We start from the raw sequence: 16144 nt of genomic DNA, 5'->3' as shown, positions 1-16144 counted from the left end.
CAATGGAACCTGGAGCTAGATGGTGAAAAAAGGAAGAAAATGGAAAATAGGGAGGGGTCAGGTCTTTATAATTTAGTCGTAGCTTAGGGCGATGGGGGTTTATAACGAGTTGAGCAGAAAAAATCTTGGTAAATTCCCAGCAAGAATATCCACCTGGATCGCCGCATATATTCGAGTTGCCAGTGACTGGGCCGTAGAAGAAATGTTCCCCCGACATTCCTCTGCTGATACTCGTACTATGCGAGAAACTTCATCGAAGTATATCTAAGTACATCTTTAGAAATCTATCTTTGTAGTATCACGATTGTTCCAAGGCCCTGTGAATTGTCTCCTTTATATCGTTATTGAGTAAGTTCAATCTCCCTAGCACCCTAATCCGCATTCGTTTTGTTCTAACAGTCCACCTGGCTGGACACACTCGAATTTCAGTACGTGCCTCTATGACTTGTTCGATCTGCTGCCTTGATCGCTTGAAGTTTTCAATGATGAATATATGCACCGTGATGCCTCGTATACCCAACAAAAGGCAAAGCACCCTTCCAACATTTTCATGTCAGTGCATGTATTTACAGTTAATTATGATAATATCGGTATAAGCCATACCTTTCTTTTGGCTTGAGACTACCGAAAAATTCCTTTTCGAATTATCATCCCATGAATCTTTGAATATCGCTAGTTACCACCCATGATGAATGCAACATAGTTGGGCATGATGCCTGCCTGCAGGGTGTTTATGAGAACATTTTGAACTCGATTTGAGTCCATGATATTGTTTCTATAGTTGAGGGGGTAATTAAATAGACTTTTTTCATTCCCGAGTATAAGGGTTAGTTGATGTATGTAGCCGCCAAGGGGAAAATAGCACCAAAGAAAGTTCGGATACGAGGTGTCTCGTAGACAAGTCTCTGTAGTAATTATTAGCATCGTTAATGATACACGGGGGTGGCTTGTTAGAATGAGACACCAGTAGCTACTAGTAACTACAAATGATATTAATTTTTCTATCTCTAACGGTTGCTTGGTAGTGAAATTGACTGCTACATGTACTCATGGATGTGGGTATATCACCGAAAATGTCATCTAAGAAAGCTCTAGTGTTCAATAGCGAACTATGGGTTTGGACGGTGCAATAATCTTCAGACAAACTTTACGGTTGGATTTAAAGAAAAAGCAAAGGTTCTAAAATAGCAATTCCTAAAATGCTATCAACATGTAGTAACCAGCACATTCGCTATATAGAATCAAAAAAAGGTCCATACCGTGGAGCTTTTAGAGGATATATTTAGTCTTCCTTACCTTTGTCCGCCCCTAATTATGCATCGTCCTATATGTTTAAAGATCATCATGCTCGTCCTCATCATTCTCATCATCCTCTTCATCATCTCAAAAACCTCTACCCCCTTGCGGTGCTTTTAGACGTAGGATAGCTTCTTGCCCCTGGACATACAAGCTCGCCGGATCTGGCAGGTCTGGATACTCCGGCTGTTCCCCAAGTTCCTGCCTCTTTGGAGGTGGAAGATCATCATCACCGTTATCTCGCTCTCGTTTGCGTGCTTGTTTGCGTGCTTGTTTCCGTGCTGGTGCTGGTGTTGGTGCTGGTGCTGGTGCTGGTGCTGGTGCTGGTGCTGGTGCTGGTGCTGGTGCTGGTGCTGGTGCTGGTGCTGGTGCTGGTGCTGGTGCTGGTGCTGGTACTGGTACTGGTGCTGGTAATGGTGCTAGTGCGACTGGTGGTGGTCCGCCTGGTGGTGGTGCAGCTACAAGGCCTGGCATTGGTACCGGTGGCTGCCAGTTAGGGTTGCTCGGTGCAGGAAGTCCCCAAGGGAGGGGGTCATGGGCTCGGTAGTAACGGCAAATATCCATCATAGCCTCAACAACATCAGCTTGAGGAAGGGTTGGAATTGGTGCTGGTAAATTGGGCGCTTCATAGGCGAAACCAACTTCTAAGTTTCTTTTACGAATGCTGGAGCGAAAAAGGTTCATAATTGACCCACCCCAGTAGACATGCCAAGCTTGCTCGAAATCGTGACGTCTTTTAATAACATTTAGAACAGTAGCTCGGGCTTGAGGGTTCGCGTAGATACCAAGCCGATCCCACACACGCCTTTCGGGCGCTAGGCCAACACCGGGTTTGAAATTAGGCATTTTGAAGGATATTAACTGAAACTAAATTACATAGAGTTGAATTGTATTCGTTGTTGAATGCTTGGACTGATTGAATAGTAGCTGTGAAGATGGAATAAGGATTGAAGTGGAATTGATTGACTATTAGATAATTGAACCCTCTTTGTGACCGATGAAGAGCTAATTAGAGAGTGGCTTTGAGAATTGATATTCAAAAACGTATCGTTTATTGTCTTCGAGATCGATATATAAAGAAACAAAGAATATGGCCATGAAACTTCTTAGCGCGCTCTTTGTGACCGAGGCTGAGTTAACTTGGAACACAGCTTCGAGAATTGACCTTTGAGAATGTATTGGTTATCATCTTTGATATCAACAAAGAAAGAAGCAAAGGATATGGGTTATGAGATCTTCTTTTAGCTCAGAACGAAGTTGTAGTAAACAAAGCGATTCTATAATAGGTTCTAAATATAATGACCCAGCGACAATGGCACTCTAATTACATTGGAATGAAATATGGTATTATCTATCCCTCTGCATTTCCCAACTTGATTCCCACATAATGTCAATTTAACATATTATAAGAGAAGATCAAACAGTAGAAATAGTCCCGTCTAAAATGTACTCTTATATGTGGCGGATGAACATAACGCTAATAGAAGAAATCTATGACTGTTGAAGAGATTAAGGGATTATCCATTTAGATAAATATAACCTTGATTATGTTATAAATATTCCATTGCGCTACGTATTATAATTGTAGCCATCCGAAGGAGCCGCTTCATTAGCAGCTAGTATTGCCTCCATCGCCTCATCAAATTGACAAATTAAATCTGGCAGCTCCACCGACAGATTAAAAAGTTCACTACCTGAATCATCTCTGATTCGATCGCGCCTAGTTTCTGGTTCCCTCTGCTGGCCCTGTGGCTGCATAGATGTCTCGTTTAGATCCATAGCTTGTCTATATTTGAGATTTTCCCTCGGTATATCGAACGATGTCTAGTAGAATATTGGGATATGATACGTGTGTCAGCTACGTGGGGAGGAAGCAAGAAGTGGTCGATGAGAATATCAATGATGGAGAGCACTATGACTGCGATGAAGCCATCTATATATCTTTATGGAAGCAAAGACGCAAAGACCTTGAAAGGATAAAGAGAGGTCCGATAAAATGCCTAAGTGAGCAATGCCTTTGTGCAACAAGATGGAGTGCCTGAAATATTTGATATAGATCTGGAGTTGAGCCTCGAGTAGGATGAGCAAACAACGCATGACGAGAATAGAGAAATATCCGAAGAACCGCTTTACATGCATTGTTACTATATTAGCGCAGGTCGTTTCTCGCCTATAGCGATTAAGACATAATTTCATAATTACCTGATTTTACACCTCTATCGTCTGATTTCCGGACGATCAGAGCGGGATACATTGGCTACTACGGAGTTAAAAAGATTCTTGGGAATCGAGTCCAGGTGAAAGTCTCTTTTACGAGCTCTTTTGTATATAAAGTTAATCATATGTCCCGAAAGGCTAACTAGCTCTAAAGAGTAGTAAGTGTATGGTATGGCCAATAAATAGTCTTGCCAATTACTAAAACTGAGCGTATAGGGATTCATATCGTGTCCTATAGCGGCGGATGAAAACAGTTAGAGCTAGTCATCTGCATATAAGAACTTTTGCGATATCACATCTCGAGTTGAAACATTTCAAAATTGGAAGGGTCACATCTCCTCTTTGACAGAGAGTAAAGTGAAGAGCATATAAACGGCCACCTCTCTAAAATCCAGGGCGATAATGCCTGATCTCTACTTCACAGAAAAGAAATTGCACAATGACCTTGTCTCATCTATTTCTAGTCTCCTCGACTCCATAGGTGCCTCGAGCCTTCTTTGAGGTGACCATCCAGTTACTGTTTATGGGATTTCTACGATTTTAGATCTAAGTATGGTCTTGATTAACGGGAGAATTTACTAATATTTCAATAGAAGGCAGCTTTTGTTGTTCCGGATGATCTCTGAGGTCGCATTCTTCACTTATCAGTGCTGGTATTTTACCCTGCAGCCAAAGCTCAGGGTGTTCGTACTCGGACACTTTACGAGTCTCAATAGAATCTGAGCACCTGCATATTAATGATGAGTTTGTGATCTCGATTTATTAGGCTATGGGAGTTTGAAGGTCTTGACTACTTCTCTAATACAAATTCACATATTATGCTCGCATCGGACGATCGACTTCTGTTAACATCTCTAGGCCGTGGGTAAGAGCGCTTCTTGTCACATCTTTATGTGGTGAAAGTTCTTTCTGCTATAAGTTACACCGATTCTATTGCTTTGCTGAGAGCTCAAACCTACTTATGAGACTTATTGAATGGCCATTCTAAGCTATACATTGGGGGACGTCGATGATACAGATATCTTCGAGGAAAATAAGCTGCGAGAAGGCTACAGAAAGCTTTGCCATGGTATTAAACTGGGATATCCTGCGATGTAGTCGATACTAAATGAGCTCCGACTCAGTTTGATTACAGGGAAGTGCCTCCTAGTGAAAAATTCTCAACAAAATGGGACGAACAATATCTCGATCTAACAGTTGTCCTTGAGGGTTTTGCAACCACATCACCAGATGGAACAATCAGTAGTCCTTCGATTATATACCGATCATAGTCTATAACTCGGGAGGAATTCGGAATCACTCTTTTCCCAAGGATGATGCACTCTGAGGTTTTGGACGAGTTGTTCATGTATCGCGCTTCGTGGCCGGACTGACACCTTGAACGGAGCCGGATGGCTAATGACCCCCGGGAGGAACTTGAGTGGGATATCCTGGGCAACTCCATTTTTTATCGGTTTCGAGATACTGAACACAGTGAGAACCTGTGCAACAGTGAGGAAGACGTTCGCGTCTGCCAGAGTACGCCCAGGGCAGGCTCGACGACCAAAGCCAAACACAAGCATGTGCGGATCGCGCTCTGGGAGTTTGCCATCGGGCGAGGTCAAGAAGCGTTCCGGATTGAAGGTCATTGGGTCATGATAGACGTTTGCATCGTGTGTAAATGCCCTAGGAGATTGGAAACCGACTTAGGAACTACTGTCTCCTAGAATGGACAAGAGCAACTCACCAGATATTTGTGAGAACAGACGAGCCCTTGGGAATGAAGTAACCCTCGCATGTATCATCCTGGTTTGATGTGTGTGCTACACTCATGGGTACAACTGGATGCCATCTGAGAACTTCCTTGACCAGCGCATTTATATATGGTAGGTTTTCTCGATCTCGGAATTCGGGTAGTCGATTACTCTCAAGCACTGTGTCAAGTTCCTCCTGAGCCTTGCGTTGCGCTTCCGGAAAATGGGCCATGGCGAGGAAGAAACTCGCAATTGAGGAGACGGTCTAACTTTTGTCAGTCAAATATAATGTATACAAGTACGGATTTGCTCTCACTGTATCTGCGCCTCCGGCGTATAGGGACCCAGCTGCCCACTTGATGATTTCTTCTTCTTCGGTCCCAGGCTCTACAGGATTGTCTCGAAGAAGATTGGATAAGAAGGACGGCACGAAGCTGCCATTACTCATCTGCTGCTTGGTAAATGCGTACGGAACATCACTAAAGGCCTTTGATTTTGACTTGTAGCCTTGCGCAATCTTCACGAATCGCGCCCCAGGGAACCAGGCTGGGAGATATTTCACTAGCCAGCGAGTCAGTAAGTATTCTATAATTCAGTGTGTCGACACTCTTCATCAATAACTGGTTACTAACTTATTGGAATAAACTCGACCGCCCATGTTGCTGGAAGCAAGGCATATGAAAATTCCTCCATCGCCTTGTCGGCCAGGTCCACAAGAGGGTCCTGAGCATGGGGTTCAATAGTGTAACCATAACCAATTTTCAAGACTATCGCTCCGGCCTCTCTTCTCACAATTAGCCTTCATATACAAACACTATCATCTCGAGTAGACGAATTGACTCACTTCCGTATGTGCTGATGAAGGTTTTCTGGTTCGTCCAACACCCTTATCAGGAAACGACTGACCTCTGCTGTCTGAACATCGTTGAAGCGGAAAACAGAATTTTTTGAACCTATCTCTTGAAACAACTGCTTCCGTGTCTTCTTTACGTGATCTGGGTTTCTGAGTGCCCCAAGAACATATTGCCACCCCGACCTGGCGATATCAGTCACCCAAGTGTCATCTAGTTAAATAATCCATTCACTTACATATCAGTAAACGCATTCTCTGGACGCCCTGAGTGTATAGAGGAACGTTTCTCTAGTAGTTGAACTGCAAATTTAGCATCATTAAGGATGATGACATGTCTCCCTAGCACAGTGAGTGAGCTAATGGGTCCTAATTTGAGAATAGTCAACATCCCAAGTTGGTATCTTCCATAGACATTCATTTTTACCATATAGTTCTTTATGTTTCAGCCAGTGCATCCAATCTTGTTGGTTTGGGGTTGGAAGATCATTCAGATTTCCAATTATGGGATTCTGTTTAGGGCCGGGAGGAAGAGGCAACGGATATCTTTTGCGGCCGCGAAGGGTAGTAATAATCCCAAACCCAAAGGTAATGAGAACACCTAGCCACAGCATCGACAACATGGTGATGTTGATTTTAAAGGTAAATATTCGAAATGCGGTGTTAAAAATGGGGTGGATGGGGTGGATGTGAATATGTTGGACAAGACTTCTTTTTCAAGCCTTGAAGGGGGGAATTGCAGAATATATGCACTCACTGCAGCACCTACCCCCCACCATAGGTCGATCATCTGCACACATGAGAAGGCGGGGGGTACGTGCACGCTCGTGCATATATCCGTGCATATTCTTGTATCCATTGTGTATCTAGTTCATATAAGCTCCCTTTGTGTGACTTCATATATACAAGCCCTTTGATTGGCTTCGAAGATTGGCTTCGAAGATTGGCTTCGAACATTCAAGTTCATGAGGTGGCAAAATTCTTGCCTCTTGTACCCTAGCTGTTACATTTTCTTTCTGCTATTGAGATTGTGCTTGATAATCAAAGCACCTACTTTGTATACTCAATACAATATATTAATGGCTATAGCAGTCTATGTATGAAATATTAGACTCTGTACCACATTCTCAGTTGACAGTAAATCGGCTGCGAAAATGGGTTCCTAAGAAATTAAACCGAGTTCATTGTTTGTTGCGATATTGACTTTACATATGAAACAGCGAGTTTCAAGCTCGACAAACAGAGAGAAAACTAAAATATTTTGGTAAACAGAAGCGAGCTGTCTACGTATTTTTCTCAATCAATTCTGTACCTTGATCTTTCCTTATGAGTGATTCGTCCGTTTTGTGTGTTTGAGTTGTGTTCAGGTCTGCACATGACGCCAAATAGCATTCGTCGCCGTAAGATACAGTGGGTACGTGGTTATACAACCTCAAATTCCACCCTCCACTTTTGGAGTGATAGCCCCCCCGCTTGCCTCTTCCAGCTCAGCCCGCTCACCTGAGAGCGCCATCACCTCCGCCTTCGTTCCAATCCGCCACCAAGGCACTGCCTCGCCCTCCTTCATTCCAAACCAATACAAGTGTCCGATTTCGAGCATATTTTGATCCCCCTGCTCTATTTGTCAAACGGAACACCCCCTAGAACTCGGTCAGTGTGTCAGGGCCTAATGTGACGAAAAAATGATCATTGGAACAACCCGACTCGCGAGTGAAGGCTGGGCACTTTCCGCATTTGCCGATATCTAGGCGTATTGGCTTAGTATCTGTTGTTGTGATAGTTATCGCGACAAATAAAATTGTCGTGACGCTGGCTGAGACCGAGATTGAATACTTTGGGTTGGGTAAAGATTGCGATGGGTTCATGGTAGTGCGAAACTGCTGTTAGGATGATTGTTGATGGTGGGCTGGGGTTGAAAGAGAAGTTGGGTGGTGTAATGGCGAGTGTGATGGAAATTGTAGGGAAGGATTGGAAGTTTGGTTTGATTGGATTTGATGTGGAGAAGGAAATTGTGAGTGGATATGAAGATTGAAGAATGTATTTTCTTGGCAATATCAAAGTTGACTTGGGGGTTGATGGGCCTGGGTACGGAGTACTTCGTACTAGACAGTATCCTTGGACGTACTAATTGTATCAATTCCAGGTGATCCATAATCTTTAGATTACCAACAGTTCAGCCGAGGTTGTAGTAATGCGGATCATTGCTTTCATATACAGGCCCCAGAAAAGTAAGACCATAGAAAACAAAAAAGTGTCTGAAAATTGAGAAAATAGAACTCGAACTCTCTCATTGGAGGCTAATGTAGCACCGGAAATGTAGTTCCTCAATGGGAAATTGCGCACTACCAGGAAGAACTAGCCCTGAAGGGATGAAGGTCCGGGATAGTGTTCTTGACGGCAAAGATGAACTGTGCATCATATCCTTTGATCATCTATCTCGATGAGCTAGATCGAGTCCCCCTTGAGCAATTTCCCCATGTAAAAGGCTAGGATGTATGAAGACACTGCCATGAGTGAGTTACCCCCCGAAACTTCACTAGAGGTTTGCTGACAGTATGTACCTAGGTGTTCTCCAACATCAACGTCGGTGATCCGAACAACCCAACCGGCATAACATGCTAGGCAAGATCTCCACTCTGGCAGACTACAAGGAGGCCGACGGTGATTATGCCTGGGATGACTAGAATATGGCGGGGCTGTAAGGCTATGACTCCGACAATCCCAAGATCATTATCTACAAGAAAGTCGGGTTTGGCCATGGCAGAATTGCCAAGGGCTATGACAGAGTTGATAAGATTACATGTGACAGGTTTGATCCGCTTATGTCGTGGAAAATAGAAACGTTAGAGTCGATTTGGTTGTGTGGATACACCCACTATACCAAATTGGTTGCGCCACTATTGAAAAAAAGAAACAGACGGCGGTGCTTATGGAGTTTCTGGGGCTCGAGACTATTTACCTACCAATGACGTTAATAGCTACTCCTGGTTCGTGATCGAGGTGCTTTGGTCTACGATCTGCTTGAAAGGGTACGAGGACCCTACTGCTTCTGACGATGATGATCCCAACTAAAATGGTAGCGCTTGCCCGTCATGGAAGTCGTAGTAGGAAGTTCCAGCTGAAAGATGGAAGTATCATGCATATGACACAGATTTTGAGATAAGGACACTATCTAGTATTTGGGAATCCAACCCCTTAGAAGGGGGTGAGATGTGTATTAGAATAGGTATCTACGGAGTAGTTGATTCATTTTTTTTTGAAATAAGAAGCTAAACCGATTTTTCAAGTATGTAAATCGCAGAATCCCAGTGGTGTAAAGCACATAAAAACGCCCGTGGACAAGAGTGGAAACGGTGAGGCTATTTCACGAAAACTGTACATGTATGGCCAACCATAATGAGCAATACCCATTAATAGGATCAATACCTCATTATGGGTGTAATTGCAGCGAGCTAAAGCAGCAAAGATGCTGGGGTTGCCGACCGAGCTGGATATGCCAGTCTGACAAATAACGTGACCGACGCGCACAAAATGCGCTACACGTACAACATATAATGGACAGAGAAGATGTGACAGAGAGCAGTGTACTATTGCTGGAAAGATAAATAGATGACTCAGAGATACACGCTGAAACCATCCATTGCCCTGGAACGGGTAAGTCCTCGGATGACCGACGGTCCCCGGATAGCTGACAGAGCGTCCGTATGACGCGATACCACATCTGATTGACGTGCATCTGCTAGCGATGGTCTTGACAGGGGGTACGGAGTACATAATCCCGAGATTGCTCAATTCGATTTAGCGGCATAGACAAGGTAGCCTCAGATCACCTGATACTTACTTGGTCAGCTTTCACTGTTACCTACCTTAGGCAACAACGGGTCTTTTCTTGAATACCATACTCGCAGGGTAGCAGGGTAAAGGTCGCAGGGTAAATGAAACTAGTATTTACTAGTACGGTTAGGTATGTTATGTATTTTTTACCAGTATGGTACTACGTTACTATTTACCGGTTTCGGAGCTCGCAGGGTTGCAGGGTAAAAAATAACCAGGATAGGGAGGAAGGATAGGAAGCATGGGGATATATTAATATAGCATATATTATACCAGATAAGGCTTTTTTACGAGATAGGTATTTACCTATTAGATTTACCCTGCGACCTTTAGAAGGGTTGTTACTAACTTCTGTAGATGGTTACTGGCTCCTACTAGTTATTACCTATATAGTTCTAGGTTAAATCTAATAGGGAATAGTAGTGTGTGGTACTAGTATATACTATTAGGGGTTTAATTACATAAATAATATAACTGGTATAACTAGTTACGTAGTAGGTTCAACTATGTAGAGCAGTTTCAACTATAGTATTTCATAAAGTAGGAGTTTCAACTATAATCTTTTATACAAGAGTAAGTACCTTTTCTACCAAAAATAGCTTCAATGCGGCTATACTGTATATACAACTACTAGTTTTAACCTGTAGCTAATTGGTTTCGGCCATGATCTTTGATCAAAGAGCAGTTTCAACTATGATCTTTTATCAAAGAGCAGTTTCAACCATGATCTTTTATCAAAGGGCAGTTTCAACCATAATTCTTTATACAAGAGTAAGCACCTTTTCTACCAAAAATAGCTTCAATACGGCTATACTGTATATACAACTACTAGTTTTAACCTGTAGCTAATTGGTTTCGACCATGATCTTTGATCAAAGAGCAGTTTCAACTATGATCTTTTATCAAAGAGCAGTTTCAACCATGATTCTTTATACAAGAGTAAGCACCTTTTCTACCAAAAATAGCTTCAATACGGCTATACTGTATATACAACTACTAGTTTTAACCTGTAGCTAATTGGTTTCGACTATGATCTTTGATCAAAGAGCAGTTTCAACCATGATCTTTTATTCAAGGGTAGTTTCAACCATAATCTTTTATTCAAGAGTAAATATATTTTCTACCAAAAATAGCTTCAATGCCGCTATACTGTATATATAAATACTAGTTATGATTTATAAATAATTAGTTATTTATAGTATTTACTGGTCGCTTACAGTAGGAGGTGTATATATAGTACGCTCCCAGTGACCACTATAGTTAGTTTTTCAGATTAATAATCTACCTTTTCTTACACTCTTATTTCTTCCTCACTATAGCTGACGGCGATAGCGACGGTGACAGTAAGGGTACTACTCTACCACCACCACCACTATACCCAGTTGGCTTTTGGTAGCAGTTAACTAGAAGGGGTAGACGTCCTTCTCGATGGGTGTAAGTTTATCTAAAACCTCTTGGTTCTTACTGCTTTTACTGGTCTTATCTTATTATACTCAGAACTAACTATAATATAGTTCTAAGATTAAAATATGTGACTGCCGGGTCTATACAGACAAGAGGTGGCCAGTTCGCTATACTGTTATTGTATGTATATGATTCTTCTAGAAGAACCTAGGTTTTACTAATACTACTTGGATTAGACTATACCTCAATGCGCTGTCCTATACCTATACTGTGGGTATAAACCGAAAGGTAATAGTAAAGCTGCCTCAATTCGGAAATATATCAAGACCGGTTATATAGTAAGATTAATATCTACTAATCTTTATTAATTTTTGCTGACTTACTGCCTAGAACAAGGATCGTATCAAATAGCGTGGTTTGAAGGTCGCAAGGGGTATCCCTGGCCGTAACCAGATATAAGGAGATACTTTTATATTATCTTATAGTTTATACTAATTATATCTAGGAGAGACCGGCGGATTAAGATAACCCTAAATACATCAGATAATGAGGGCGATACCGATAATACAGCTGAAATATCTAATAAAGATAGCGATAGGGATAGAAACTAGAAGAGTACAGAATATCTGTTGTATTCTAGTGCTAGTTGGTGTTTTTGGGTTATTTTCTGATTTATTATATATTTACTAGGTATATAGGGTAGCAGATAGTGGTCTTGGTTTCTACTAGTTCCAATTAGCTGCGTTTAGTTCAGTTTAGTTTAGCTTAATTCTATTGATTTTATTGTCTTATAAATATACAAGTTAAGGTAGGTGTAGGAGAATATATATATCTAGAACGAGTGTTATATATATTCCTATATACAACAATTTACCTTAAAACTGATATATTTTAGTTAATAGCCTAGTTCTTACTATAGGTACTAGATTATAACTAAGTATATATAAGCTACCGGTATCTTATAGCTACTTCTAAAAGTGCCTAGATATTATTAGATTGATAGAAACTAAGAGTATATAGAAGAATAGGGTAGGACCTCTTTATCTTAGTGTCCTTTCTTTATCTTCACGATCTTCTGTATTTACCCGCGCGACCTAGAGGTAGGTATCCTTACTATCCTTACTATCCTTACTATCCTTACTATCCTTACTATCCTTACTATCCTTACTATCCTTACTATCCTTACTATCCTTACTATCCTTACTATCCTTACTATCCTTACTATCCTTACTATCCTTACTATCTCTATCTAGAGTCTGATACTAATTAGTTATTTCTAGTTATTTATAATACCAAACCAGCTATTATCTGAATTACTCTAGGCTCGGATCGAAACACAACGTGGGAAATGCAAGTAAGTATTACTATCCTACTTGTAATAACTAGTAATAAACAGTTTATAACCCCTATTTTTAGGTTAAAACGAATCTGTGACTGCCCTGAGGCTGAGTATATTGATAATAATATCGGTCGTTAGTGGGTTTTAGTTGGCACTATTGTGAGTATACTTATACCTATTTATACTATTTAGCTACTAATATCTATTAGTTTGTTCCTAAATATACCCGGAAGTGTCTATACTGTGACTATAAATAGTAAGTTATATACTTTTCTAAGTTATACTATTACCTATATTAATAACTACTGATATCTTCTAATTATTAGTGGGTAACCAGGAAAGCAAGGAGCTCGGGTACGAGCTTATATTAAACGCTATATCGCCGTAAGTTCTATTTATATCTATAGATAACTTTTTCTTACTGATTATAACTATTTATATTAGAATGGCCAGTATCCTGGACTAAATGTCGCAAATAGATTAACTAGGCTAGCTGAACAGTAAGTGTTTATCCTAGATACTTATCGGATTTACTAGTTACTAACTATATTAGACTAGAATCTGGGCCTACCTACCAGTTGTATATAATACTGATTGGTTCTTACCCTCTAATAATATTTCTAACTAATAAACTCTAGCTAAGCGATAAGCGGCCCTGACCCTGAGATCGAGGTTTCCCTGACCCCTCTTAGGTATTTCCTAATTCTTCTATATCTTATTATACTTACTAATAAATACTAGCTCCTCCTAGTCTTCCCTAGTACTAGACTGTCCGGGTTTAAAGAGAAAACCAGAACTACCTGAGGAAATTTAGGGTCTACCTACAGAATCAGCGAGTGAGAACGAGGCCGAATTAAGTGACACTCAGGAGGAATCTAGTGAGGATAAGGAGGTTGTGGTTACTACTAAGCCTTTCCAGTTATCTACGGAGAACCCTCAGAAGCGGCTTAAGAGATAGATATCATCAATATCTAAGTAATTAACAAAAGTCAATCAATTAAATTAAATATAACTAGGTTCTTACTAGTAACTATCTATAACCCTCCAAACTCCTACTGTTTTTCCCTATTGTAAGCTGTATTTCTCCCGTAAGAGTCTCCTTTCTATCGTATACGCTGCTTCAAGCTCTTCTAGAGCTGACCGATAGCGCTCTTAATATCCCTGGTTATTACTGGTTATACCCGGTTCTATTCGGATACTCTCAGTAAGGGAAGTAGGTCCTAGACCTTCTTTATCGCGGGGTCGCTTCCGAGAGGACCGGGTAACTCCTGTACTTAAAAAGGTAGGAAGCTTCTCGTTCGGTATAGAAGCGGCTGGTTGTCTAGGTGGTGTTACTAGATTGATAGGGTTAGTTTGGGTCTCTCCCTGCCCTATTAATATATTAGTATAAAATGCTAAAGTTTTATAGTATAAGTTAGAAGTAATTGGTACTTACTAGATAGCCGCTTTTGCCGACGTCGACTGCGAAATTCCGGTTGGACTCCAGATTGTATATAGGTTTCTCTCTGGTTAACGGCTTGAGAATCGACAATTTTCGCCCTATTAAATAAAGTTAGAACTGAAAGATATATAGGATAATCTATAATTACCGGTCAATAGCAGTAAGAAGCGAGAGCCCAGTTCCACCGAGGTTTGTCTGGTGATAGGCAGACTTAACCAGGTTGGTACTAATATCAATAGACGCAAATACCCCGCGCGGTATCTTACTATATACCGCGTATAGGCCAGACCGGATCTATACGATATTTTTGTGTTTCGCCCACTCCTGTACCGCTAAGTTACTAGAAGAAAGTAGGTAGGTAATAGTACTATCAAAATCCACCCGGCTTAATCTAGATATTAGGGAGCGTATTATAACAGCTTCTGGTAGATCCCGGAAGTCTGTAAGAATACCGCGAAGGAAGTGGACCTAACAAAAGAGTAAAATCCACTGGATATACTCCCGCTAAGTACGGGATAGATCAAGTGTCGCCAAGAATTTCCTAAATCCTACTAGGTTAGTCTAGTAAAAACGAATAGGGGAGTAGATCTTACCAGCTGCCTGTTTAGCGTATATATCAACAATAACTACCTAGATTTTGATAGACCTCATAACCGCCCGCGAGCGGCCCTCTGAGGGCCGCCCGCAGACCCGCACTTTTGCGGGCGGAGGGCAAGCGACGCCTACCCGCGGGTCGGGCAGGTTATTTTCTTGCCCTCAGAGGGCGGCCCTCCAAACATTTTGAGGGCCGACAAACAGGACAAACAGGGAAATCCCTAGAGTTGCATAAAATATACATTTCTCAGCTGTATTATTTAGTATTTGGTTTACAGCTTAGTATTATAGAAAATAAATATAACCAGGAGTAATCATTTAAACAGGCTAAATAATATCAAATCTTAATAGAAATATCTCATTCTTTGAGGAACTAATATACGTTATATAGCTTCAAGTTCTACGGCGTTTATCACTCTCAATTTCATAACCATCAAGCTTACTTGAGCGCTTCCGAACCCTCCCTGAATACCGTTGTGTATGAGGCAACTCAGGCTCACTATCCGTATCCTCCTCCTGCTCTTCAACCTCGAGCTCCGATTGAGTCCGCTGCCTCCGTTGTGATTGACCTTAATCAACTACCACTTCGATAGTACTATCCTTATCCTCCACGTCCTCGTAAGTATCACTGCCCTCGTTATCATTACTTATAGGGTCAAAATAATGAGTGTTGGTTGTATCACTCTCCTCTTGGTTGGCTTGTATCTCTTTATATAAAAGATACTTATTGATCAAAGCTCGGTGGGTATCTTCGATCTCAAATTTTGATGTATATATGAATATCATTAGATCTTGAACTGTTGATACCTTTAGAGAGCCTCGTCGGTAGTGACAGATATCCCTAGCGGAGTTAAAAAGGCGTTCTACACCCGCCCCTGTAGCTGGTATTGATAGTATATCGTGTGCAAGGTTTACAAGAGTAGGGTACTGATACTGATGCTCTTTCCAAAATATATAGGTAGGCGTTCGTATAATACCTTAAATATAAGTTAATATAGGGTAGATAATAAAAAGATATAACTTACCACTGTTAAGGTATTCCTTAAGCTTATTATATTCACTCAATGCTAAGGGCTGGGACCCTTCTACTCCGTATTCTATTTCAAGCTCTGAAATCGCGATTGCGGATAATCGAGCTCTGGATAATGATTGTGTATCTGAATGAAGTTTCTTATAGGACTGAAAGTATTCCTTAAGACTTGCTCGATAGATTGCACACCAGTTATTAACCGGATCATCCTAGTCCTTTCCTTTAAAAAAGTTAAGCTTTTGTTGGGGTGAGAGAATAGTGCTAATTGCGTAAAGATTGTTATCAATTTGATCGGTCTGGCTGTAATATTGCGAAAGCTTCTTCTCTGCTACCTCAAGAGAAGCAAGTATAAGCTACTTCTATATAACCTTCTTCCGTTTTAAAACAGTCTTTGACTTTTCAAGGT

The 16144-nt window shown here is 41.1% G+C and overlaps 3 protein-coding genes across 3 annotated transcripts; 1 reads left to right on the top strand and 2 right to left on the bottom strand.

The window, feature by feature from the left end:
• Positions 1-1383: 1383 nt before the first annotated feature.
• Positions 1384-2142, bottom strand: N7479_002923 (uncharacterized protein; the record flags this gene model as incomplete). The annotated part of the gene is made up of 1 exon (XM_057250620.1): positions 1384-2142. One exon carries the CDS (start codon positions 2140-2142, stop codon positions 1384-1386), a length of 759 nt encoding a protein of 252 aa, XP_057115052.1.
• Positions 2143-4778: 2636 nt separating this feature from the next.
• N7479_002922 (cytochrome P450) lies at positions 4779-6719 on the bottom strand (the record flags this gene model as incomplete). Its single annotated transcript, XM_057250619.1, has 7 exons — positions 4779-5178; positions 5240-5511; positions 5563-5807; positions 5879-6030; positions 6091-6282; positions 6336-6465; positions 6524-6719. 7 exons carry the CDS (start codon positions 6717-6719, stop codon positions 4779-4781), a joined length of 1587 nt encoding a protein of 528 aa, XP_057115051.1.
• Positions 6720-11358: 4639 nt separating this feature from the next.
• N7479_002921 (uncharacterized protein) lies at positions 11359-13631 on the top strand (the record flags this gene model as incomplete). The annotated part of the gene is made up of 4 exons (XM_057250618.1): positions 11359-11364; positions 12657-12688; positions 12751-12806; positions 13501-13631. The coding sequence occupies 4 exons, from the start codon at positions 11359-11361 to the stop codon at positions 13629-13631; spliced, it is 225 nt and encodes a 74-aa protein (XP_057115050.1).
• Between the last annotated feature and the right edge of the window lie 2513 nt (positions 13632-16144).

Source organism: Penicillium vulpinum (assembly GCF_028829585.1).
Source record: "Penicillium vulpinum strain IBT 29486 chromosome Unknown utg000001l_segment0_segment0, whole genome shotgun sequence".
NCBI classification, from domain to species: Eukaryota; Fungi; Ascomycota; class Eurotiomycetes; order Eurotiales; family Aspergillaceae; genus Penicillium; species Penicillium vulpinum.
This window is presented reverse-complemented; position numbering and strand designations above follow the sequence as displayed.